The 21,835-nt window shown below is 44.5% G+C and overlaps 1 protein-coding gene across 1 annotated transcript in view; it reads left to right on the plus strand.

The window, feature by feature from the left end:
- PCSK2 (proprotein convertase subtilisin/kexin type 2) overlaps positions 1-21,835 on the plus strand; it is a 281,880-nt gene that overhangs the window by 243,940 nt on the left and 16,105 nt on the right. The window contains exons 9-10 of the mRNA XM_040447755.1: positions 15,771-15,986; positions 18,222-18,322. Coding sequence (XP_040303689.1) covers positions 15,771-15,986; positions 18,222-18,322 — 317 coding nt within the window. The remainder of the gene's footprint in view (positions 1-15,770; positions 15,987-18,221; positions 18,323-21,835) is intronic.

A 21,835-nucleotide genomic window follows, 5' to 3' on the forward strand; every position in this document is an offset into this window, starting at 1 on the left:
CCTGCCTCAGATTGTGTGTCTTGTGCCTTCCTTTCTCTCCGCTCCTCCCCTGCTCACGTTCTGTCTGTCTCTCAAAAATAAATAAGCATTTTAAAAAAATCATGTTATAAAAAACATGATTTTTTAAATATTTTTGGACACAGATGCAGAGGAAGAGTGCCAAGAGAACATGAAGGCAGAGATCAGGGTGATGCCTCTACAAGTCAAGGAACACCCAAACTTGTCAGTAGCTAGGGGAGAGGCATGGGACAGATTCTCACTCCCAGCCTTCAGAAGGAACCAGCCTTCTCAACACCTTGACTTTGACCCTCCAGAATGTCTAGACAATATATTTCTGTGGTTTACACCACCCAGTTTGTGGTATTTTCCTACAGCAGCCCTAGAAAACCATACACCTTTCAGTCTTAGAAGGGATAGTCAAAAAAAGAGATTTCGCCAGACTCGAGCAGTGCAGAAACAGTATGGTCACTTTTTTAGTTACTCTTGATGTCACCTGACTCCCTTTTTGAAAGCCAAGATGGCTGACCATTGATCCCATTACAACTCATTCTCATCTGGCACCTTGAGAGTCATCTTTCCTTCATTCTCTAATATCGTTCCTCAGAAGAGAAGCTTGCAAAAATTCTCATGATGCCATTGACATTCAGCCCATCTGAGACAGCCACAAGGGCCCCTGATGCTTGAAAAGCACAGTTCAGTTTATAGAGGGGGCTTAGCGACAGGATCGAGGGGTGAGGGGGTAGGAGGCGATGGTGCTGCCCCATTTCAGTGCCATTTCAGTGCCTCAACCCTTGGGAGTTGTTAGGATGAAACTTAGACGCACAAGCAGCTTGTTTGCATATCGCACTGTTCACTGTGTGGCTGGAGAGAAATGGTCACACATCCGAGCCCAGGACCGGGTCACAACAAGTCCCCTGGGGGACACTTGGCAGATGTCCAGCAGACATGGATTTCCACTGAGAAGCATTTTTTTTGACACACAAGGCCGACAGAGAGACATGTAGGCGACATCCGCCCTCAGTCGCAATTTACAAATGCACAAGGCATTCAATGCAGCACATCCCCCAGTGGCTCCTGTCATTTTCCACAACTTCTGAACTGTTCCCCGCATCTTAAGTCTGAGTATTTCTCTCTCCTCCATCTGTAGCCTCCCCTGTCGCAACTAAAAAGGCCCTTTCAAGTGTGATTGTTCTGGAAAGCATGCCAACTGCTCCAAAACTTAAGAGAAAAATTGTTATGACTTATCTTCAGATGACAGCATGTAAATATTTTAGAAAGTGAAGTATAATGGAAAATGCATGATTTCTCATTCGACTTTCGAAACCCCAAGCTGTGGGAGTGGTTCTTTCCTTGCTTCAGGGTGACAATTTGGGGGGAAAGAACTGCAGAATCTCGTGCATGATGGTATATGACACATGAGCAAAGATCTCCTCTCAGTTATTTCAGTTGTCTGGTCTACTCTAAAGGAAAGTCCACCTCTGAAAGATGGTCTCCACCTAAACAAAGGAGTCAGATAATTACCTAGTGGACAAAGGTAGGTTTTATGCTTGTCTTTGAATGTTAGCATCCTGCAGGTAGGTTTTGTTTGACCAACATAGTAATGATAGAGGAAGAGGAAAAAGAGTCGAGAGACCTTTCTGGGGATGTGTTCTTCACCACAGACCTCCCCACTCCCAATTGTCTGACATTTGTTCTCCACATAAACATCATCGACCTGACTCCTTAGGGATTTGAGTTTGTATCTCCTAAATTTGCTCAATGAATACTTGAGGCAGCAAGGAGCAGACAAGAAAAAAGAGGAGGCAACTTTTTATTCCCCTTTCTAGTCTACGTGTTGACCATATAGTAAAAGCATTTTTCACATCTCCTGTGGGAAGTAGGTGACAGTCCTAGACCCCTGAATTATGAAATATCCAATAATTGACTTTTTTCTTAGTTTGGGAGCCCCCCCCCAAAAGCAGACGCTGAAACAAGGATTGTTCAAGTAGTTGCTTTGGGAGGCAAAGGGAACCCCAGCAGTGAATGGGGAGGTGTGACAGGGAAGAAAGGGACCAGGAAAGTGTGTGTCATCGAGCCAGCCACCACTGGGAACACCCTGAGCTCAGTCCCACCAGGAAGCTGGAAAACCACGTGGACCCTGAAGCTATCAGAGGTGAAAATCCTGATCCACATAAATGCCACAGTACTTGCGGCCCCCCTGGGGCAGGCGTGCCCACCAGCTGTCAGCCTCTTGGGAGAAAGCCCTTCCACAAAGAGATGCCGATGCGGTGCTGGCATTCGGAAATTGCAGTGCACGGAAGGTCTAAGGGACGTGGGCCGACACCCACTGCCATCTGCTGCCATCTCGAGGGTGCAGGTTGACAAAACCTAATCTTAGGCTTGGAGTCATCGCTGTCTGGGTAATAAAGGACCAGTAAGGTGATGTGTTTGCTGGTCAGAAAGACGCAGCCTTTGCAGAGACTGGTGGAGTAACAGAGCCCAGACGTTGGGGACCACGGAGTCTGACGCTGTCCTGACAACCAGAAGGCAATTCCGACAACACAGAGGGCCTGGAAAGTGACAGTTGATTCATGAAGTTCTTTCCGCATCTTGAGGAAGTACAGCTACCCAGGGTAACCCTGGTAAGTCTGTGGCTGGCTCTGATGGCTACACCCCAACCTCTTAGTAATCACGGTTCAGGATTGCTACCGGAGGGAATATTTAAAGACAAGGCTACAGAAATAGACAAGGCTACAGGAATATTTAAAGACGAGGCTACAGAAAGCCCTCTGACAGATGAGACAGAGCATTGATTGTTTAGGAATCAATCCCTGTGGGATTTCGAAGGACCCAAGCACAGATCCCAGATCTTCGGGCTGGAATGCAGTAAAGAGAGATCACTTGCAAGAGTGTGGCTCGAAAGGAACCATCCAGGCAAGGGGGGCAGAGGGCTGCCTAGGGAGATGCTGATGAATTGGGTGTTGGCGAGGCAGAGCCCTGGTGCAGCCTGCTGAAACTTAATCAGAGCAGTGGGGCTGACACAGTGGCAGCAAATGTTGGGGCCTCTGGCAGGCAATGGATGCCTCCTGCCAAGGAGCTCTCAGGAACACTCCATGAGCCCTGATTTATGCTTTGAAACCAAGCAAAGGTTCACAGTTGAGCAGGAGCTGCCAAAGTGTGGAGTCTGCAATCCATTCTCTGAAATGATTGTTGCACTTACAGTCCCCGTTATTTGTGATCAAGAGAAATGGAAGAAAAGGCTGGCAGGTTTTAGGTGAAACTTATTAAGTGCTGGCCAGCCATAGGTGGGATGGTCAACCATCTTGGTTCCCCATTTTTAACACTGAAAGTCCCACTTCCAAGGAGCTCCCAGTCCCAGGAGAACCAAGACCCTTGGTCACTCACCCTGTGGCCTTATTGGCGGCGGTGACTTATTTGAACCCAGTGAAAACACCAACCAGCTTAAGGGATTGACAGGAATGTAAACCCTTCACCAACCCCCTTGACATCAGAAAGGTTAATCATGGTGTGTTTGGATCCTGCTAGAAACGAGACAGGATTGCATAAGGGTCTTCCTTCCAAAGTGGATACATGGCAAAATAGGTCATAATTAGAAGCAACAATAGGCGCCATTAAACATGGCCTTGAGGGAAGGATTTAATCAGAAGCCAAGGGCAACCATAGCATCCATTGTTGGCCTTTCCAGAGATCATGACACCACCAGCACACCCTTGAACTCCCGTGGAACCCGATGGGGACATGAGGCAGACGCCGTGATCCTGGTGACTTGGCTGTGGCACACAGCTCCAGCCAGCCGTGGCTTCCTGCTCACCAGACAGCCGGCCTCTCTGCTCCTCTGGGTGAGGACCTGCCAGGCTCCAGTGGAGTGTGCTCCCCAGTGTGCACACAGCCCAGACTGGGAGGAGTTAACGCCCCAGGGGCCACCACCCAGCTGCACTGTCCTGGTGGCAGGGTCACAGGGGCTCTCCAGAGAGGTTGACCCCAGCTCCCACAGGGACAACCTGCTCATCAGCTCACACTCGGTTGGATGTTTCTCCCTTCCCTGTTTCCTGTCTCCCTGCCACTCTAACTTAGGCTTCTTGAGACCACCTCCCCCCAGATTAACTACCTGCTCCCTGGCCCTGGTCTCAGGGTCTTTTTATGAAGGAACACAAACTGAGACCAGCCCCTTTCTCCTACAGGTGAAGCCAGCAGCCTTCTGAAAGTAAGCGTAAGCGTAGCTCCTTACAGGAGGATCCACCGTCCCCATTTAAAGCCCTTTGTGAATTCACCACCACCTTCAACACGGAGTACAGAAAAGACTAGAAGTGACAAATAATGAACACACAAAACAGCTGCATGGAAATATAATCCAATCACTGATATTGTGGCAGAGAGGGACTTTCTAAGCATAAAAGCAAAAGGAAAATATTTACCAAAACTAAGTAAGAAATATTACTACATAAAACCTTTCAAAATTTCTGCAAGCCTGGTCATTGTTAAAGCTCAGCAATGGATCCGTGGGGATTCATTATACTATTCACTCTACTTTTGTTGTGCTTAATATTTTTCAGATTAAAAGGTTTTTATTCATCCCCCCAAATAAAAAGCAATTCAGTAGGTGGATAAGTTGTCAAAAGTAAGAATACACAATTTAGGAAAAATGAAAACAGCGGCTGCTCTAATATTATACAGATGGCCACTTGTGGCTTGGAATAAAAAATTCAGGGACTGCATTACACAGAGTTTTTTTTTTAATGGTGCATCTGATATAACCCAAATTAAGGGGACATGATGAACTGTGTCAGTACGGACAGGCTACATTATGCTGTGGTAACAAATAGCCCCAAAAGCTCAGAAGCTTCAGACCACAAAGGTTTATTTCTCATTCAGCTACACATCACCATGGTCAATAGTGAGCTCTGCTTATCACAGTCTCTCAGAGAACAGAGCTTGCATCTGGAACATTGCTAGTCACTGTGCCGAGGGAAAGAGGGTGTCCCACGGCATTTGGCCCTGACCAGTCAATGGTTCAGCCTAGAAATGACACTATGTATCAGTCACTGCCACTCAAAACTCATTAATTAAAATGGCTTACAGGACCCCACCCAACCACAAAGGGATGTTATCACGGACCCAAACTGTGGACAGCTAGAAACATTTATCAGATAGCACCAATGACTACCACAATGCGCCCAGAACAACTTCTAGGTGACTCGAAAGGCAACTCAACAGTGATCCAGTGAGGACAAACACAATGTCAAAGATGTTTGTGAATAGTTTGAGTAAAATTGTTCAGTGAACTGTGAGTACAGAAAGGCAGTGTTTGCAAATCGATACATTGTTCTAGCCGGTAGTTAAAATAAGTATTTGCAAAAATTAATAGGTTTATGCAATATAGGGGAAATTTTCTGTAAGTCAAAATGCAACATATAAAAGAAAAGATTGGGCAAATATATATGTAACATAAATGACAGAAATTTGGCTAAGGTCCTTAATATAGGAAAAGCTCTAACAAATCAAAAAGAATACAAAAGAAAAAATAGGCAAAGGATATTATCTTTATGGCTTGGTGCTTTGCTAACCTTATTCATAAAGCAGCAATACAAATAAGCAGTGAGAATGCAAGAAGATAAACTCAATGGTCATGGAAAAATTTATAACTCAAAACAACAAGGTACCATTTTTGCCCACTGAATTGGCAAAACTAGATTTTTTTAATGTAGGATTCTCAATCTTGAACCATGGGGGCTGATTGTGGAATTCTTACACACTGCTGGTGAAACAAATAAATTGTTCATACGCATTATAAATAGCAATCATATGGCAATATGGATCAAGAATCTTCCAACATTCATTCCTTTTTACCCTAAATTCCCCCTTTTAGAAATTCTGCCTGAGGAAATAAACAGAAATACAAAGACATATAAAATGATGTTCATCGCAGAACTTTAAAACTTAGAAACAGCCTTCCAGCTATGTCTAGTTAAAGGACTAAATAAATTATGGAATGGCTATTTAATAAGACTAATAAAAATTACAGTGTAGAGGAATATTTAATTACATTAGGAAATGTTACTGATATAATAGTGAATATACATTTGAAGCATTCTGGCCACAAAAGTGGATCTCTTTTATGATCCCAATTTTATCCCTAAACCTGTTCTTATACTTAGCATTTATATATCAACTTGGCAGGAATCCACAAAATATCACCAGGGATTTTTTCTATTCGTGGAAAATTAGAAAGGATTTTTATTTTCCTGTTCCGAGTCTAAGTTTCAGTTATTCTACAATGAGTATGATTTTGCAATAAAAAATGTGATAACTTTTTTTTAAGTATGTCAATGTTGTATTAGGACGTCAAAGTGACTGGAAAATAAAAACTAGTCTAACTGAGTGTTTAGGAAGAGGCAACCTGTAACAAGCTTGCCTCCCTAGTATCTGCAAGCAGGTAATACCAGTGGGCCAGGGCCTGGTCTGGTCATTCGTCCAGGTCGCTACTGATTGGTGAGCAGGAGGGACCGACAAAGTGGATTTCCACCTCCTGGGACAGGTGATGTCCTGGGTGGGGGCACACAGAGCCATAGCACCAGTCTCTGGCTAGAACTTGACCTTAGCAGATGGTAAGCGATTTGTGACATTTTTGTATTATGAGCAAATAACCAAATCTGCATGAACTGTTAAGAAATTTGGGGGGAGTGACATCAGCACATAGCGGCATGAGAAATCTTTTGTTTCTCCCTTTAATTTGCAATGAGTAGGGCACCCATCACCCAACAGGGGTTCCTCAACAGCACATCAGGACTCCACAGAGAACCATATATCTGTACGTTGAAGGTGGGTAGACTGGACCTCATGGAGGCAGGAAAACCAGGGGAACAGCAGCAGTGGTGCCTGTAAACCCAGTGACCCTGGCAGTGGCAGAGCCCTCCGAGACCGTGGTATCCCCAGCAGCCCTGGGCAGCAGCAGTACCCATGACCCTAGCAGACCCAGCCGCGCGCCAGCAACCCTGGCAACCTCAGCACTGGTGAGACGCTAGTGCACGGGTAACTATGACAGCCTCAGTGACCCCGCCAGAAGAGCAGGTGGTGGGTGTAAAGTGTGTGCTCCCAAATACAGCCGTAAAGCAGTTTAGGTAAGAGGGGAAAAAAATTACACTATATCGCCACCTGCTGGAAAATAAAAGAAAGGTCTTTAATTCCCAACCGGTTGAACTGTTAAAATCAAAGTCAATAGAACTCTACCAAAATAGAAAGGCATCCATTACTTCAAATGTGTCAGCAGAGGCTCATCTCATCAAACACCATGAAAAATCTCAGTAAGATGGTATCACCAAAAGCAAATGGCAGACAGTTCTCCAGCAACCAATCTCCGAGTCACAGAAAGTTAGGATCTAACTGATAAGAGAATTCAAAATAGCTGGTTATGAAGAAAGTCAGCAAGCTAGAAGAAAACTCAGAAAGTCAATTTAATGAACTGAGTAATGAAATTAACGAATAGAAGGAGTGCTTTGCCAAACAGACTCAAATTCTGAAACTAAAGAACTCAACAGAGGAAATGAAGAACACATTACAAAGTGTTGGAAACAGCAAATGGGAGGGAAGAAAGAACAGGCGAGCCAGGAGATAGGAATCTAGAAATAATTCAGGTAATAGCAGAGAGAGAACTAAGATTTTTAAGAAGTGGAGAAACCATACAAGAGCTATCAGACTCCCTCAGGGGGACCAACAAAAGAATTACGGATATACCAGAAGGAGAAGGGGACAGAAGGGTTATTTAAAGAAGCAATAGCTGAGAACTTCCCAAACCTAAGGAGAGAACTAGACATACAAGTCCACGGGGCGCCTGGGTGGCTCAGTCGGTTAAGCGTCCGACTTCGGCTCAGGTCACGATCTCGCGGTCCGTGAGTTCGAGCCCCGCGTTGGGCTCTGGGTTGATGGCTCGGAGCCTGGAGCCTGTTTCCGATTCTGTGTCTCCCTCTCTCTCTGCCCCTCGCCCGTTCATGCTCTGTCTCTCTCTGTCCCAAAAATAAATAAACGTTGACAAAAAAAAAAAAAAATTAAAAAAAATAAATTAAAAAAAAAAAAAAAAACGAAAAGACATACAAGTCCACAAAGCTAATTAGTCACCTTAGTATCTCAATGCTGAGAGATCCTCTTTAAGACATATTATAACGAAGCTGTCAAAAATTGGCCATAAAGAAGGATTCTTAAAGGCAGCTGGGGGGGAGAAGAGAACATAACCTACAAAGAAAATCCCATTTGATTATCAGTAGATTTCTTCAACAGAAACTACAGGCCAGGAGAGAGTGAATGTCCTAATTCAGATTTCCAGCCAACAATACTTTATTCAGCAAAGTGACCCTTCAGATATGAAGGAGAAAAACAAACAAAAGCTGATGGAGTTCACCACCACCAGACCTGCCTTACAAAAAATGCTGAAGGGAGCTCTTCTGCCTAAAATGAAAAGACAAAAATACCCCGGATTTTTACAAAGGTGATAGATACAATCATAAAATTATAACCCTCTCTTACAATAGGATGTTAAATGTAACATAAAGCTTTAAAGAAAAGGGCATTAAAAATAAATATAGCTACTACAATTTGGAAACGAACTCCCAGCATAAAAAGAGACAATTTGTGATAACAAAAGTATAAAAAGGGAGGAGGAAAATGCCGGAACCTGTAGAGGCAAATGAAGATAAGTTGCTATCAACAGAAAAAGGATTATTTTATTTATAAGACATTTTCTACAAATCTCACAGGAACCACAAAACAAAAATCTAGAGCAAAAACAAAACATCTAAAAAGGGGGATAGGGGGCACATGAGTGGCTCAGTCAGTTAAGCTTCCAACTTCAGCTCAGGTCATGATCTCCCAGTTTGTGGGTCCGAGCCCCACGTCAGGCTCTGTGCTGACAGCTCAGAGCCTGGTGCCAGCTTCAGATTCTGTGTTTTCCTCTCTCTCTCCCCCTCCCTCCCACCCTCCCTCTCTCTCTCTCTCTCTCACAAATAAACATTTGAAAAAAAGTTTAAAAAAATAAAATACAATAAAAAGCAGGGGAGGACTGAGCCAAGTGTCATAAAAAACCACCAACTAAAAATCAAACAAAAGAAAGAAAGAAAGAGAAAAAGACAAGACAATGGAGACACAAAACAATCAGAACACAAAAGATAAAATGGCAATAGTAAGTCCTCATATATCAATAATCACCTTAAATGTAAATGGATTGAACTTACCAATCAAAAGGAACAGAGTGTCTGAATGAATTGAAACAAAGACCCGACTGCATGCTGCCTTCAGGAGACTCTTCCCAGCCCCAAACACATAGACTCAAAGTGAAGGGACAGAGGATGATACTCCAAGAAATGGTAGCCAAAAGAAAGCGGGTGTAGCCATACTCACGTCAGACAAAATGGACTTCAAGCCCAAAATTGGCAACGAGAGACCAAGCAGGTCATTATATAATGATAAGAGGGTCAACACCGATCTTCTTCCACTAGAGTTACACCCTGATAAACCGATCAAAAGTTGAAAATATAAGTTGAAAATGCATTTCATGCACCTAACCTACCAAACATGATAGCTTAGCCTACCTTAAATGTGCTAGCAACACTTAGTTTAGCCTACAGTTGGGCAAGACCATCTAATACAAAGCCTATTTTATAATACAGAGTTGAATACCTCAGGTAATTTATTGAACGCTGTACTGAAAGTGAAGAACAAAATGATTATGTGGGTACAGAACGGTTGCAAGTATACCAATTGCTTGCCCTCATGATCACGTGGGTGAGTAGACTGAAGCTTCCTGCTGCCTCCCACCATCATGACAGAGTACGGCATATCACTAGATCAGGAAGAGATTAAAAACTCAAAATTCAGGGCATCGTGTCTACTGAATGAGTATGATTTTTGTACCATCATAAAGTAAAAAAATTCTAAGTCAAACCATCATAAATTGGGGAGCATCTGTACGTCAAGAAGACATAACAACTATAAACATATACACTCCCAACATCTGAGCACTGAAATATGTTAAGAAAATACTAACAAATCTTAAGGGAGAAATATACAATACAATAACAGGAGGGGACTTCACTATCCCACCGTCGGCAAAGGAGAGATTGTGCAGACAGAAAATCAACAAGGAAACAATGGAATTGAAACACACCAAAATAAATGGACCTTTCAGACACATATAGAATGTTCCATCCACCAACAGCATACATTCTTCTCAAGTGCCTGTGAACATTCTCCAAGATAGATCATATGACAGGCCACAAAACCAATCTTAGCAAATTAAAAAAGATTGAAATCAATTTCAGTTATCTTCTCTGACCATAAATGGCAGGAAATTAGAAGTTTCAACAAGAGGAAAGTGAGTAGATCTTCAAATATGAGGAAACTAAACAGCACACTTCTAAACAACCAATGGGTCAAAGAAGAAATCAAAATGGAAACAAATTGGGGCGCCTGGGTGGCTCAGTTGGTTGAGCGTCCGACTTTGGCTCAGGTCGTGATCTCACAGCTCGTGAGTTCGAGCCCCCTGTTGGGCTCTGTGCCGACAGCTCGGAGCCTGGAGCCTGCTTCCGATTCTGTGTCTCCCTCTCTCTCTGCCCCTAACCCACTCGCATTCTGTCTCTGTCAAAAACAATAAAACAATAAATAAACATTTTCAAAAAATTAAAAATAGAAACAAATTATCTTGAAACATATTAAAATGAAAATACAATATACCCAATTTTGTAGGATGCAGCAAAAGCAGTTCTAAGAGGAAGGTTTATATTAAGAAATAAGAAAAATCCCAAACAACCTAATTTTACACCTCAAGGAACTAGAAAAAGAGGAACTAGTCAAGTCCAAAGATTGCCGAAGAAAAAAATAATAAAAATCAGAGCAAAAATAAACGAAATAAAGACCAGAAGAACAGTAGAAAGGATCAGCAAAACTAAAAACCTGTTCCTTGAAAAGATAAACACGTTTGACAGCGAGACTAATTCTTTGGCTAGACTAAAAAAAAAAAAAGACTCAAAATTAGAAGGAAAACAAGACATGGCAACCGATACTACAGAAATAGAGAATTTTAAGAAACCACTATGAATAATTATATACTAACAAATTACATTACCTGGAACAAATGGATACATTTTAGCAACAATATACCCAGACTGAATCAGGAAGGAATAGAAAATCTGAACAGATCAATAACAAATCAAGGGATTGAGTCAATTAAAAAATAACACAGAAATCAGAAATCTCTAGGTCCAGATGGCTTTGCTGGTGAATTCTACCAAACATCTAAGGAAGAATTAGCATCAGCCCTCCGTAAAGTCTTCCAGAATATTGAGAAGAGGGAACACCTCCAAACTCATTCTATGAAGCCAGCACTACTTTGGTAGCAAAACCAGATAAGGATACCACAAGGAAAGAAAACTATAGACCAATATCCCTGATGAATATAGATGCAAAAATTCACAACAAAATACTAGCAAATTGAATTCAAGAATATGTTGAAAGGATTATACACCACGACCAAATGGGATTTATCCTTGGGATACAAGGATGGTTTGACATATGCAAATCAATAAATGTAACTCAATCATATCAATAAAATGAAAGATAAAAGCCACATGATCATCTCAATAGATACTGAAAAAGCATTTAACAAAATAACAGCATCCTTTCATGATATAAATCCTTGATAGATTAGATGTGGAAAAAACATAGCTCAACATAATAAAGGCCAGATACAATAAACCCACAGCTAACATTATACTCAATGGAGAAAATTTGAAAGGATTTCCTCTGAGATCAGGAACAAGACCAGGCTGCCTACTCTGCTCACTCCTACCCAATATAGTACTGGAAGTCCTAGCTACAGCAGTTAGGTAAGACAAAAAAACAAAAAGCATGCAAATTGGAAAGGAAGAAGTAAAATTTTTCACTATTTGATGATGATGTGTTCAGGGGCGCTCAGTCGGTTGAGTGTCTGACTTCGGCTCAGGTCATGATCTCGCAGTCTGTGAGTTCAAGCCCCGCGTCGGGCTGGAGCCTGCTTTGGATTCTATGTCTCCCTCTCTCTCAGCCCCTCCCCCACTCATGCTCTGTCTCTCTCTCTCTGTCAAAAATAAATAAACACTATGGGGCGCCTGGGTGGCTCAGTCGGTTGAGCGTCCGACTTCGGCTCAGGTCATGATCTCACAGCTCGTGAGTTCGAGCCCCGTGTGGGGCTCTGTGCTGACAGCTCAGAGCCTGGAGCTTGCTTCCGATTCTGTGTCCCACTCTCACTCTGCCCCTCCCTTACTCATGCTCTGTCTCTCTCAAGAATAAACAAAAAACATTTAAAAAAATTTATAAATGCACTTGCCTTCTTAAAAGAAAAGAAAAAGTCCTATAGGAGGGGAAGTGGAGGTGGAGAAGGGAATTCCAATGTAAAGGGTTGGGGCGAGTCTGACGGCCCGTCTACTATATGAGCATGTGCTACTGACGAAGGGTAGGAGAGCCCCAGCAGAGAGCCCACCCTCCAGGCCCAGCTCCCTCCTGCAGTGCAGACTGCTGACCCATCTCATCCAAGTCTCTAGGTGAGCCTCCCAACCCCATCTGGTCTTTGGTTCTCCTTTACCATGGAGTCTCTGGATAAAATTCCTTCTGTTGAACTACGTACAGCATTATTTGCCTGACTGAACCTTGATTGATACAGTGTATTGATTGGGATGTTAAATTTATAAGTTAACTTGGGGAAAATCGACATCTCTGCAATGCTTTCTTTCTGTCCAAGATCATCATGTGTTGATGTGTCTTTCCATTGGGTCAAATCTTCATGTGTCCCTCCATAGTCTTCAAAGCCTTCAAAGTCTTATTTAGTACTTAGCTCTTTTTTTTTTCTTAGTTTCTTGGGTTTCTTTCTAAGTATTTTACCCTTCCTGTGGTTAGTATAAATGGTGCTTCACATCGAATTCAATAGGTTAATATGTAAAGTCCTTAGGGCAGTCCCTGGCATACAGTAAGTGCCATAGTAGTGCTTCTTCTCATTATCATCTTAGTTTCTTTCATTGTATTCCCCAACAGCTTATTGTTGGAATATGGGTCACAGTTGTTCGGTCTGTTTCTGCCCAGCTCCCGTTCAGGAGCAGCTGGGGGCAGAACTAAATCTTGGGGCATCAATTAACAGGAAAGTAAGGTGTGCCAGCAACAGACCCATTCCATAACCAGGTCTCAGCTCTCTTATAGGTGCCCTTTTCCCATGTATCTGTCCCCAGACTACTTGGGGACTATTTGGTCCTGATACCCAATCATTAGATGTAACTATTATTATGTCATATAAACACACACACACACACACACACACACACCACATCTTAGAAAAAAACAAGGCTTACTATTGCTAGGAATCACAGTGGCAAGTCTTGTGGGCAAGTCTTACAGTCCAATACAAAACTAATGTTTGCTGCTTACTCCTCAGAAACAGGCTGACAGTTGTGCTCTGTGCATCAGTGGGCCAGGCCACATAACACACTACCCCCAAACTCAGTAGTTTAAAACAACCACCATTTAAGTCCTGCTCATGGGTCTGCAGGTCAGCTGGGTTGTTCTGCTGATCTGGGCCAGCCTCGGCTCATGCCAGCTGGACTCACTCATGCATCTGTGGTCAGCTAGAAGGTGAACTACAGACCGGCTGGTCTGGAGTAGCCTCCCTCCTATGTCTGCCACTTGTGGGCTGTCAGCTGGGATGGTAATCTGGGCTAAATCTGTCATCAACCAGCAGACCAACTCAGGTTTGTTCCATGGTGCAACAGAATTGAGGGATTCTTGAGACCTATGCTTGGAACTGACACAGCCTGACTTTCCACCACTTTCTGTTGGACAAAGCAAAGACAGGAAGCCAGCCAGATTCAAGGGGTGGGAAGTACACCTCTCCTTTTGGTGGGCAAGACTGCAAAGTCATATTGCAGAGGAGGCATGAATACAGAGAAGCCTGAAAAATTAGAGTCACAATCGAATCCCAAAACCCTACAACACAGTGACAATGCTTCTAGCACCGATTAACTTTTAGCAAAGGTTGCTTTGTCTCACCAGCAGCCCATCTGTGGACTGGATCAGAGGAAAGTTCCACATTTGGTGGGCTTCACCCGTTTACCCTGATCCACAGCTGTCTCAATTCCATTGGGTGCCATTTCTTGACATTGAGCCCAAATCTGAGTCTGTCTGAGCGTGTGATCCCCTGCACCAGCTGTAGGGATGATACACTTGCCCGTCTGTCCTGGTTTCCGAGAGCAGTTACTGACTTCGGTGGAGTTTTCCAGTATAGATTTTCCAAGACACTGTGACCGTTCTCAGCTGGTGGCTGAATAAATCTTTGTTGATGTATCGACTCAGTCAATCACAGGCTAATTAACTCCAAGTCCTGTTAGAAGCAATCAAAATGTCTTTTCTCATTGCCAGGAGGCAGAGAGACCTTGGAGGTAATCCGTTTGTCTCTCTGCCTTCTGGCATCTCTGCCCTTAAGCCCCTGAGTCAGGACCATAGACCCCTGATGGCCAAGCAGGGACAGACTTTCTCTGTCATAACATCCATATCTTCTGGTCCTGGGGGGTTACTGAGCTGCCCTGGGCCAAGCCATGAAGGAAGGGGGTGGGGGGTAGGGGCGGAGGCTGTACACCTGCCCTTACCTCCCACACTGCATGGCTGATCTGCCCTGCCCACCTAGCCTGCAGGGAGACAGAATACCCCCAGCCCTACTGCCCCCAGAGTCAGAACATAGGAAGCCAGAGGGGATGGGCACTCCTGGGTTGTGGAGGGAGAGAGAATACTCCTAGAAGACAAAGAACAGGAAAAGAAAAGGACAGGCAAATAAGAATGTGGTTGAACAGAAGAGCAACATGAACTGTAGGGATTTATAGCTAAGCTTGCTGTTTATAACTAATTAGCACATAGTAATAACAATTGTGCATATTATTATGTGTTTAAAGTTATTTTTGTTCATATAAAACTTTCTTCCTATATTTGGTGTTCCCTTACACAGGTAAAATGTCATATAATATTGTGTTTAAAAGAATTCTAGTATGATCCAACCAGGTAAATACACACACACACACACACACACACACACACAAGCTTGCACACATGCACGTGCACACACACACATATTTGATATGCAAGATTTATATATGTTGGAGTAAAATGTGTATTTTAAACTTAAAATATCTACGTATATATGTAAATGTATATATAAAATATATAACTAGAAAATCAGAGATATATAAATATCTTTTACATCTTATAGAGCTAAAGATAAATATAAATGTACATTTACATTTTTGCTGAAAAAAAAAAGTCTGAAAGGAGGAACAAGAATTGGGTGATAATGATGACCTGTAGGAGGGTTTTTCTTTCCTTTTTCTTTTCATATACTTTGATTTCTTACCATGAGGACGTACTACCTTTCTAGCTTTTTAAAAGCAATTTTCTTGTAAATTTTAAGGCGATTCTTCCAGCTTTTCTTACCGTGTTACCCCCAAGCTCAAACACTAAAGTCAGGTAACTTTTTGTATTGGATCCTTCGGACACACGAAGGAGCATTCTCACAGCGCCCTGTGGGCAGGAGGATGGTTTTCCAGGCACACAGAGCCGCTCACAGATGCCGAGGAAACCTGGCTCGCCCAGGCTGGCCAGCTCCTCCCCGGGCCGGGGCCCCGCCCCCTCCTCCCCGGAAGCCCGCACCACCTCCTCCCCCGCGGGGCCCGTGGGATCTGGTGGCCTCCCTCCCTGTGCCCCCCCCCCCCCCCCAGGGTCGAGGCGGCAAAGGCAGCATCTACGTGTGGGCCTCCGGGGACGGCGGCAGCTACGACGACTGTAACTGTGATGGCTACGCCTCCAGCATGTGGACCATCTCCATCAACTCGGCCATCAACGACGGCAGAACCGCCCTGTATGACGAGAGCTGCTCCTCCACCTTGGCCTCCACCTTCAGCAACGGGAGGAAGAGGAATCCTGAGGCCGGCGTGGTGAGTGCAGCCCCGGGCCCTCGGTGAGGCGGTGAAGTGCACAGCCGCTATGGGACGTCAGGTACAGAGTGACGTCATGCGTCACCACTGTGTGACTTCACGGGAAGAAGGGGATCTCCCCTCCTACCCTCAAAGAGTCAGCGCACCTGTTGAGGCTCTAGAGATCCGTTGTCTTTCAGGGCAGATAATGCTTTGTTATCAAGGTAGAGCCATACGGTGTGCAAGTCGGAAGCAAGAACTGTGCTTCCTTTGCAGCATATTTTCCATAGGTTGTCTTTCTTGTTTATTGTTTTGCCTTACAAATAATGACAAACTCCGATGATCAAAAAGTTGCCGCAGCACACCACTTTTAAGGAGAACTAATATTAAGAACTAGAGCATCGGGGCACCTGGGGGGGCTCAGTCACTGGAGCCTTGACTCTTGATTTCGGCTCAGGTCATGATCCCAGGGTTGTGGGAGAGAGTCCAGGGGTGGACTCTGCCTTGAGCGTGGAACCTGCTTAGGATCCTCTGTCTGCCTCTGCCCTTCTTCCCCACTCGCGAGCGCTCTCGCGCTCTCTCTGTCCCCCTCTCTTAAAAAAGAAAAGAAAAGAAAAGAAAAGAACAGGCATCACACCATCTGAGCCAAGAGCCCATCCGTTTATTACAGTAATTAAAAAATAGTAGGTCCATAAGCCCTCCAAAATTGGGCACACACGTGTTTTCTCAAGGCAAGAGCAATGGTTTTCATTCTATTTTAAAATATGTCCATAATTGAGGGAAAAAAAGATTAAGCATCCCAGAGTTAGATTACTTATTGCACTTTTCTGAGCAGTCCTTCCTTCCTGGGCAGCTAGGTAACATGGTGAAGTTTCCAAATCCCTTTAAAATCTAATCGGTAGAGCATAATGAACCTTTTTGGATCTCTTCCTCTCTCTGGGTATTTCACTCACATATCAGCCTTTCCTCAGACCCCCAAGCCCGGAATTTGGTTCGTGATTCAGTAGTTCTGCTGAGCTCCGTTTTGACTGGCCACCCACCTCACCTCTCCTGGGAGCCAAGAGATCCCTTTATGGAAGGGACACAGACCTTACCTGCCTCCTTCCTTGAGCCCTCCTGAGCTCCCCCTTGGTCTTGGGGAACCAGCAAGTATGCCCGCTCCTCCCAAGCAGAAGAAGGCTTCAGCCTCTCCTATCCTAGGAGAGCTATATGGGCAGAAAGGGAGAAAAGCAGAGCAGAAAGGAAGTGAGGGAGGCCCCAATCCTGTTCTGCTTGTGATGCTTCACTCCTCCCCCCCCCCCCCCCCCCGCCAGAAGGTGTCCCTCCCTACCCCAATGGTGTCACTTTGTCCTCAACCTTGTCTATGACTCTCTTTCTTCTTGGGCCCGGGAAGGGCCTTGAGTTCACTCTGAATATTGTAACTTTCTCCCAATAGATGCCTTTAAACTCCCCTGACACTTTGTACCTCAAGCTAATAGGCCTTTCTGAGGATCCTACAGATAAACAGAGGAAGGAGAAGTCCTGTGGTGTATACATGATCTTAATGAACCCCCTGGCTTTCACCCTGGCTCATTGAAAATGAGCAGTTTTTTTCTTCTTCGTGTAAGTCCTTTAAAACCTGATGGATCAGTTTCCCCACTTAAGAATTCTGGAAGTGATTTCTCACACATCCGTTATCGTGGCTCCATGTGTCCCAGCATCTCCTCATGCGATCTAGAGAAACATCTTCTTTTTACTGGCCTGTCCCTCTAGGCAAACTTTAGCCCAGCGTGTTTATTCCTCCCTCTTTGGAAATGCCACCCTTTCCTTTCTGAAGGGGGACAAATGACACTGTGAACTTGGGTTTTCCCAACTGATCCCAGGGCCACGATACTCCTGGTTGCACTGACTTGGAGGTAGTATTGACTTGTCAACTTTTCACCTATAGATTTTCCTGTCAGGACCCAGGAAACAGATGTCTCTCTAGTCTCTGGAATAACTGCAAATATGCCTCTCTGAACAACTGACTTCTTTTTATCTTGTGAGCACTCGGACTGGCACGGGTTGTCCCTTTTTGCATGGGCTACTAGGAAGCTTGAATAAAAGGTATGGCAACATAGATAGATAGATGGATGCTAGCTTATCCTTACCTTCAGCTTAATCTTCGGAACAAGGTAGAACTTAAATAAAAGAAATAGACAACCCTCTGCCTCATATTGTTTTGGGGTTCAAACTAGCGTGACTTATTCACTCATGATTGAATATCTTCCCTTCCAGGCAACCACAGATTTGTATGGCAACTGCACTCTGAGGCATTCTGGGACATCCGCGGCTGCCCCCGAGGCAGCTGGAGTGTTTGCACTGGCTTTAGAGGCTAAGTATGTTTCCGTCTCGGGGCCAAGGGTGGACTAACATTTGTCTTTCTACCCAATACCAAGTGTCTATGGAGGCAAAAGTGGGTGTGAGAGTGTTGAAGAGTCAGGGTCAATGGACTGTGATGGACATTTCTGAATGAACCACGGGCCCTAAGTGATACACACATACACACACATTCCACAAATAACATCCTTAGGAAAGCACAATACCCCGACACTCCATAGTGCATATCAGCTGCTTACTCAGATACCAAGTAGGGGCAGGTAGATATTTCTTTGTGAAAGCCATCTGGATCCTTTGACTGTTTTACTTCCATAATACCATCAGCTAAATGAAAGAAAACTATTGCCAAACTAGTATCTAGCAAAGCATTTCAGAACGTGTGGTAATCAGGATGCCCGCAATGAAGATTCATTAGCTTATAAGGTGAATTCACTTTTAACACTGAGACGAGGTGGGCAGAATCACACAATGTAGACCAGGAAATGGGCTTTACTAAGAAACCTTCCGAGCTACAGGTAGAAGGAGATTATCTTCTCTTTTCTCACCATCCCACGGAGAGGCTGCATATTGCTGTTGCTGGACACACTTGGATTTGATCCCCAACAGAGTTTCCTACCCACCCACTACTCTGAGAGCTGAACATGTGGTCTCAGGCACCCCCCCGTGTGGTGTGATTGCAGATGCCCACGCTGTGGGGAGTTGTTCAAGAATGCAGCAACTTGTGAGAGGTTGGATTCAGGTCCCTGGGGAAGGGGCGTTGAGTTCCCATCCTTGTCAGTCGTTGCTAGGCAACCGGAGCTTCTAGCGTCAATCCCCAGGCAGCCCTCCTCCTCTCTCTCCATATATACAGCGTGCTTTCTGACTTGCAAAGAAGGTAAGCGTTGATTCCTGGATAGGAAAGGACTTTGAAAGATTATCTAGTCCAACACTCTGTCTTTAAGCAGAAAAGGCGTAATTGCCCTCCTTTTACAGATAAGGCCCCCAACTGGGAGTGACTCCTTTCATTGGATCAGGCCAAACTCTGATTCTTCTAGCAAAAATCAGGTGGAAATTTTAGGATTCCAGGAGACACTGATTGAAGTGTTCCTATGAAGCGCAGAAACCAAAACTTGCTTCGTATGTGCATTTCCTGAAGATGGAACTGTTTATCTCAAGGCCTGTCAGGCCCCGGTGTCTGAGCTGGCTTTGCTCACTCCAGGCGGGAGCAGACAAACAGCGGGAGCCTGCTGGCTGCCACTGAGCCTTGAAGAGAACAGGGAGCGGGGGTGCTCCAAAACAGAGAAGGGGTTTCTGGTCACCCTTTCCATCTAAGAGGACAGAACTTGACTCAAAGTCGCCTTTGCATTTTGGCAAGCAAAGAGTCAGTTGCCCAGGCCTCTGTGCACACAAAAGGACAACCTAAATACATCAACATAATGGAACAAGGCTGCTGGATCTCTAAACGGGTTCATGGGCTGTGCACCAATCATTCGCCATTCTTTAACACCCTTGCAGATAGCCTTACAGAAAAGGCATCACCACCTGGGCACACTTTGTTTTGGAGCAATGGTTTTAAATCTCTGTTGCCATAAAGAGGAAAAAAGTGATCCTTGCCAGTGGTGGTTCAAGCCCATCCTAGGAGCTAGTCCTAATATTCCCGAGAACACCAACTGCCTGAGGTTGGGTCCACACCCTGAGACAGAAGTTGGTGGCAAGCAATTTATTCAGAAAGGGCTCTCGGGAGAAACCAGGATAAAGTAGAGGAAGCAGGTTGAGGATGAGGAAGAATCCAAGTAAGGATGCAATTTCAGAAGTTTCAGCCTCAGCCTGATCCCATGGGGAGCTCTGGCGTGTAAATTATGCCTCAGAGTATGTTCTCCCTCAGGGCAAGGATGCTGGCCTGCCATGTCCTGGTGGTGGCCAGTCACTGGCTGAGAGCCATGCCTGGGAGGGAATCTCCAAGGCTCCTCTGGCTTTCTGCACCTGTCGGCAAAGCAGCTCCAGTAGCCAGCAGTTAAAACCACTGGTCAGAACAAAATAGCCCCAGGAGATCATCCAGGGGGAGGAGCTGGGAAAGCCCCTCCATGAACAGTTCCTGCAACTCATCTCTCTTTATTGTGAGATGAGACAACTGGGGGACCTTGGTGACCCCCAGTTGTGTCGACAGCAGTCGAGGGCTGTTTGCCACCCAGAGGTCCGATAAGAAAGCTTTTCCAAAGCAGTTTGCATGCAATAAACAAATTATCCTACGTAAATGTATGCCCATCAGGACCCATGAAAGGGGAACAACTACCCCCCAGGACTCCAGGGGAAAAAAAGGAAGCCATTATTCCTCTGTCCTGCCCAGTCATTACTTGAATTGTGTACTTTTCTGCCAATATGCTTGAAAATGGCTTCTTGAGTCACAGGGAATATTGTTCACATTTCCCAGTGTGACCAACAGTAGAAAAAAACTCCACATGATTTCTTTGGGCAGGGGGTGACTGCCAGCTACAAATATTTTGCATTCTCTCCATGACCCAGGGCTTTCTGTGTGGCTTGAGAAGGCTGAGCTGGGTTTGAGGGGTAGGTCATAGAGAGGTAATTTTTTGGCTTGATGGAACCATCTGTGGTAACATGGCCCACATATTGACTAAAGTTTCCAAAACTGACCTTCCAGAAGATGGATTTTTTTTTCATGTAAACTCTTAATCAAAGCGTAAGAGACACAGAGAAAAGTGCACAAATATTAGATACAGCTCAGTGACTTCTTACAAAGCTAACAGACCCCTGTTAACCAGCATCCAGATCAAGAAACAGACGATTACCTAAGTACCAGTATATGCTCTTTTGCTTCACAGTATGTCTGAGAGATTCCTCCATACTGTCGTGTGTGGCTATGGGTCATTCATCCTCATTGTTAATTACCTCACTGCATAAACGAATACTTGGGTTGTTTCCAGGTGGGGGCTATTATGAGTCATATTGCTGTGAATATTCTTACATATTCATTCTTTCGGTGAACGTATGAATGCATTTCTGTTGGGTGCATACCAGGCACTCAAAATGCTGAGTCACGGGATATACATATGTGCTGTGCTAGTAGATACCCCCAAACAGTTTTTCAAAGTTTTTCCAAATAGCCATTGACGCTCACTCAGGCAGTATGAGTTAATGGTGGCCCCACATCCTTGCCAACACTTGGTATTGCCAGCCTTCCACACTTTAGCCATTCTTATGACTGTTCAGTAGAATTGTACTCTACTTCTAATTTGCATTTCCCTGATAACTGGTAACGTTGAGCACTGGATGGAATTTTGAAAACAATAGATTACCACATCTCAACCAAGAGTCACCAAATACAAGTCTCTGGGGTTATGGATGACCCAGGGATTTGTCTTTTCAAGCGCTGTTCCAGGGACTCTGTAAGTAGCCAGCCTGTGGAAGCTCCGTGGCCTGGGCATGCAGTAAAGCAAGAGCTCCATGAACCTATGAATCAGGATATACTGTTGTTTGCCAGGTGACCATCTGGACTCTGCCTCTGACTGGGTCAA

Source organism: Herpailurus yagouaroundi, unplaced genomic scaffold (genome assembly GCF_014898765.1).
Source record: "Herpailurus yagouaroundi ecotype Mexico unplaced genomic scaffold, PumYag 196, whole genome shotgun sequence".
In the NCBI taxonomy this organism is placed as follows: domain Eukaryota; kingdom Metazoa; phylum Chordata; class Mammalia; order Carnivora; family Felidae; genus Herpailurus; species Herpailurus yagouaroundi.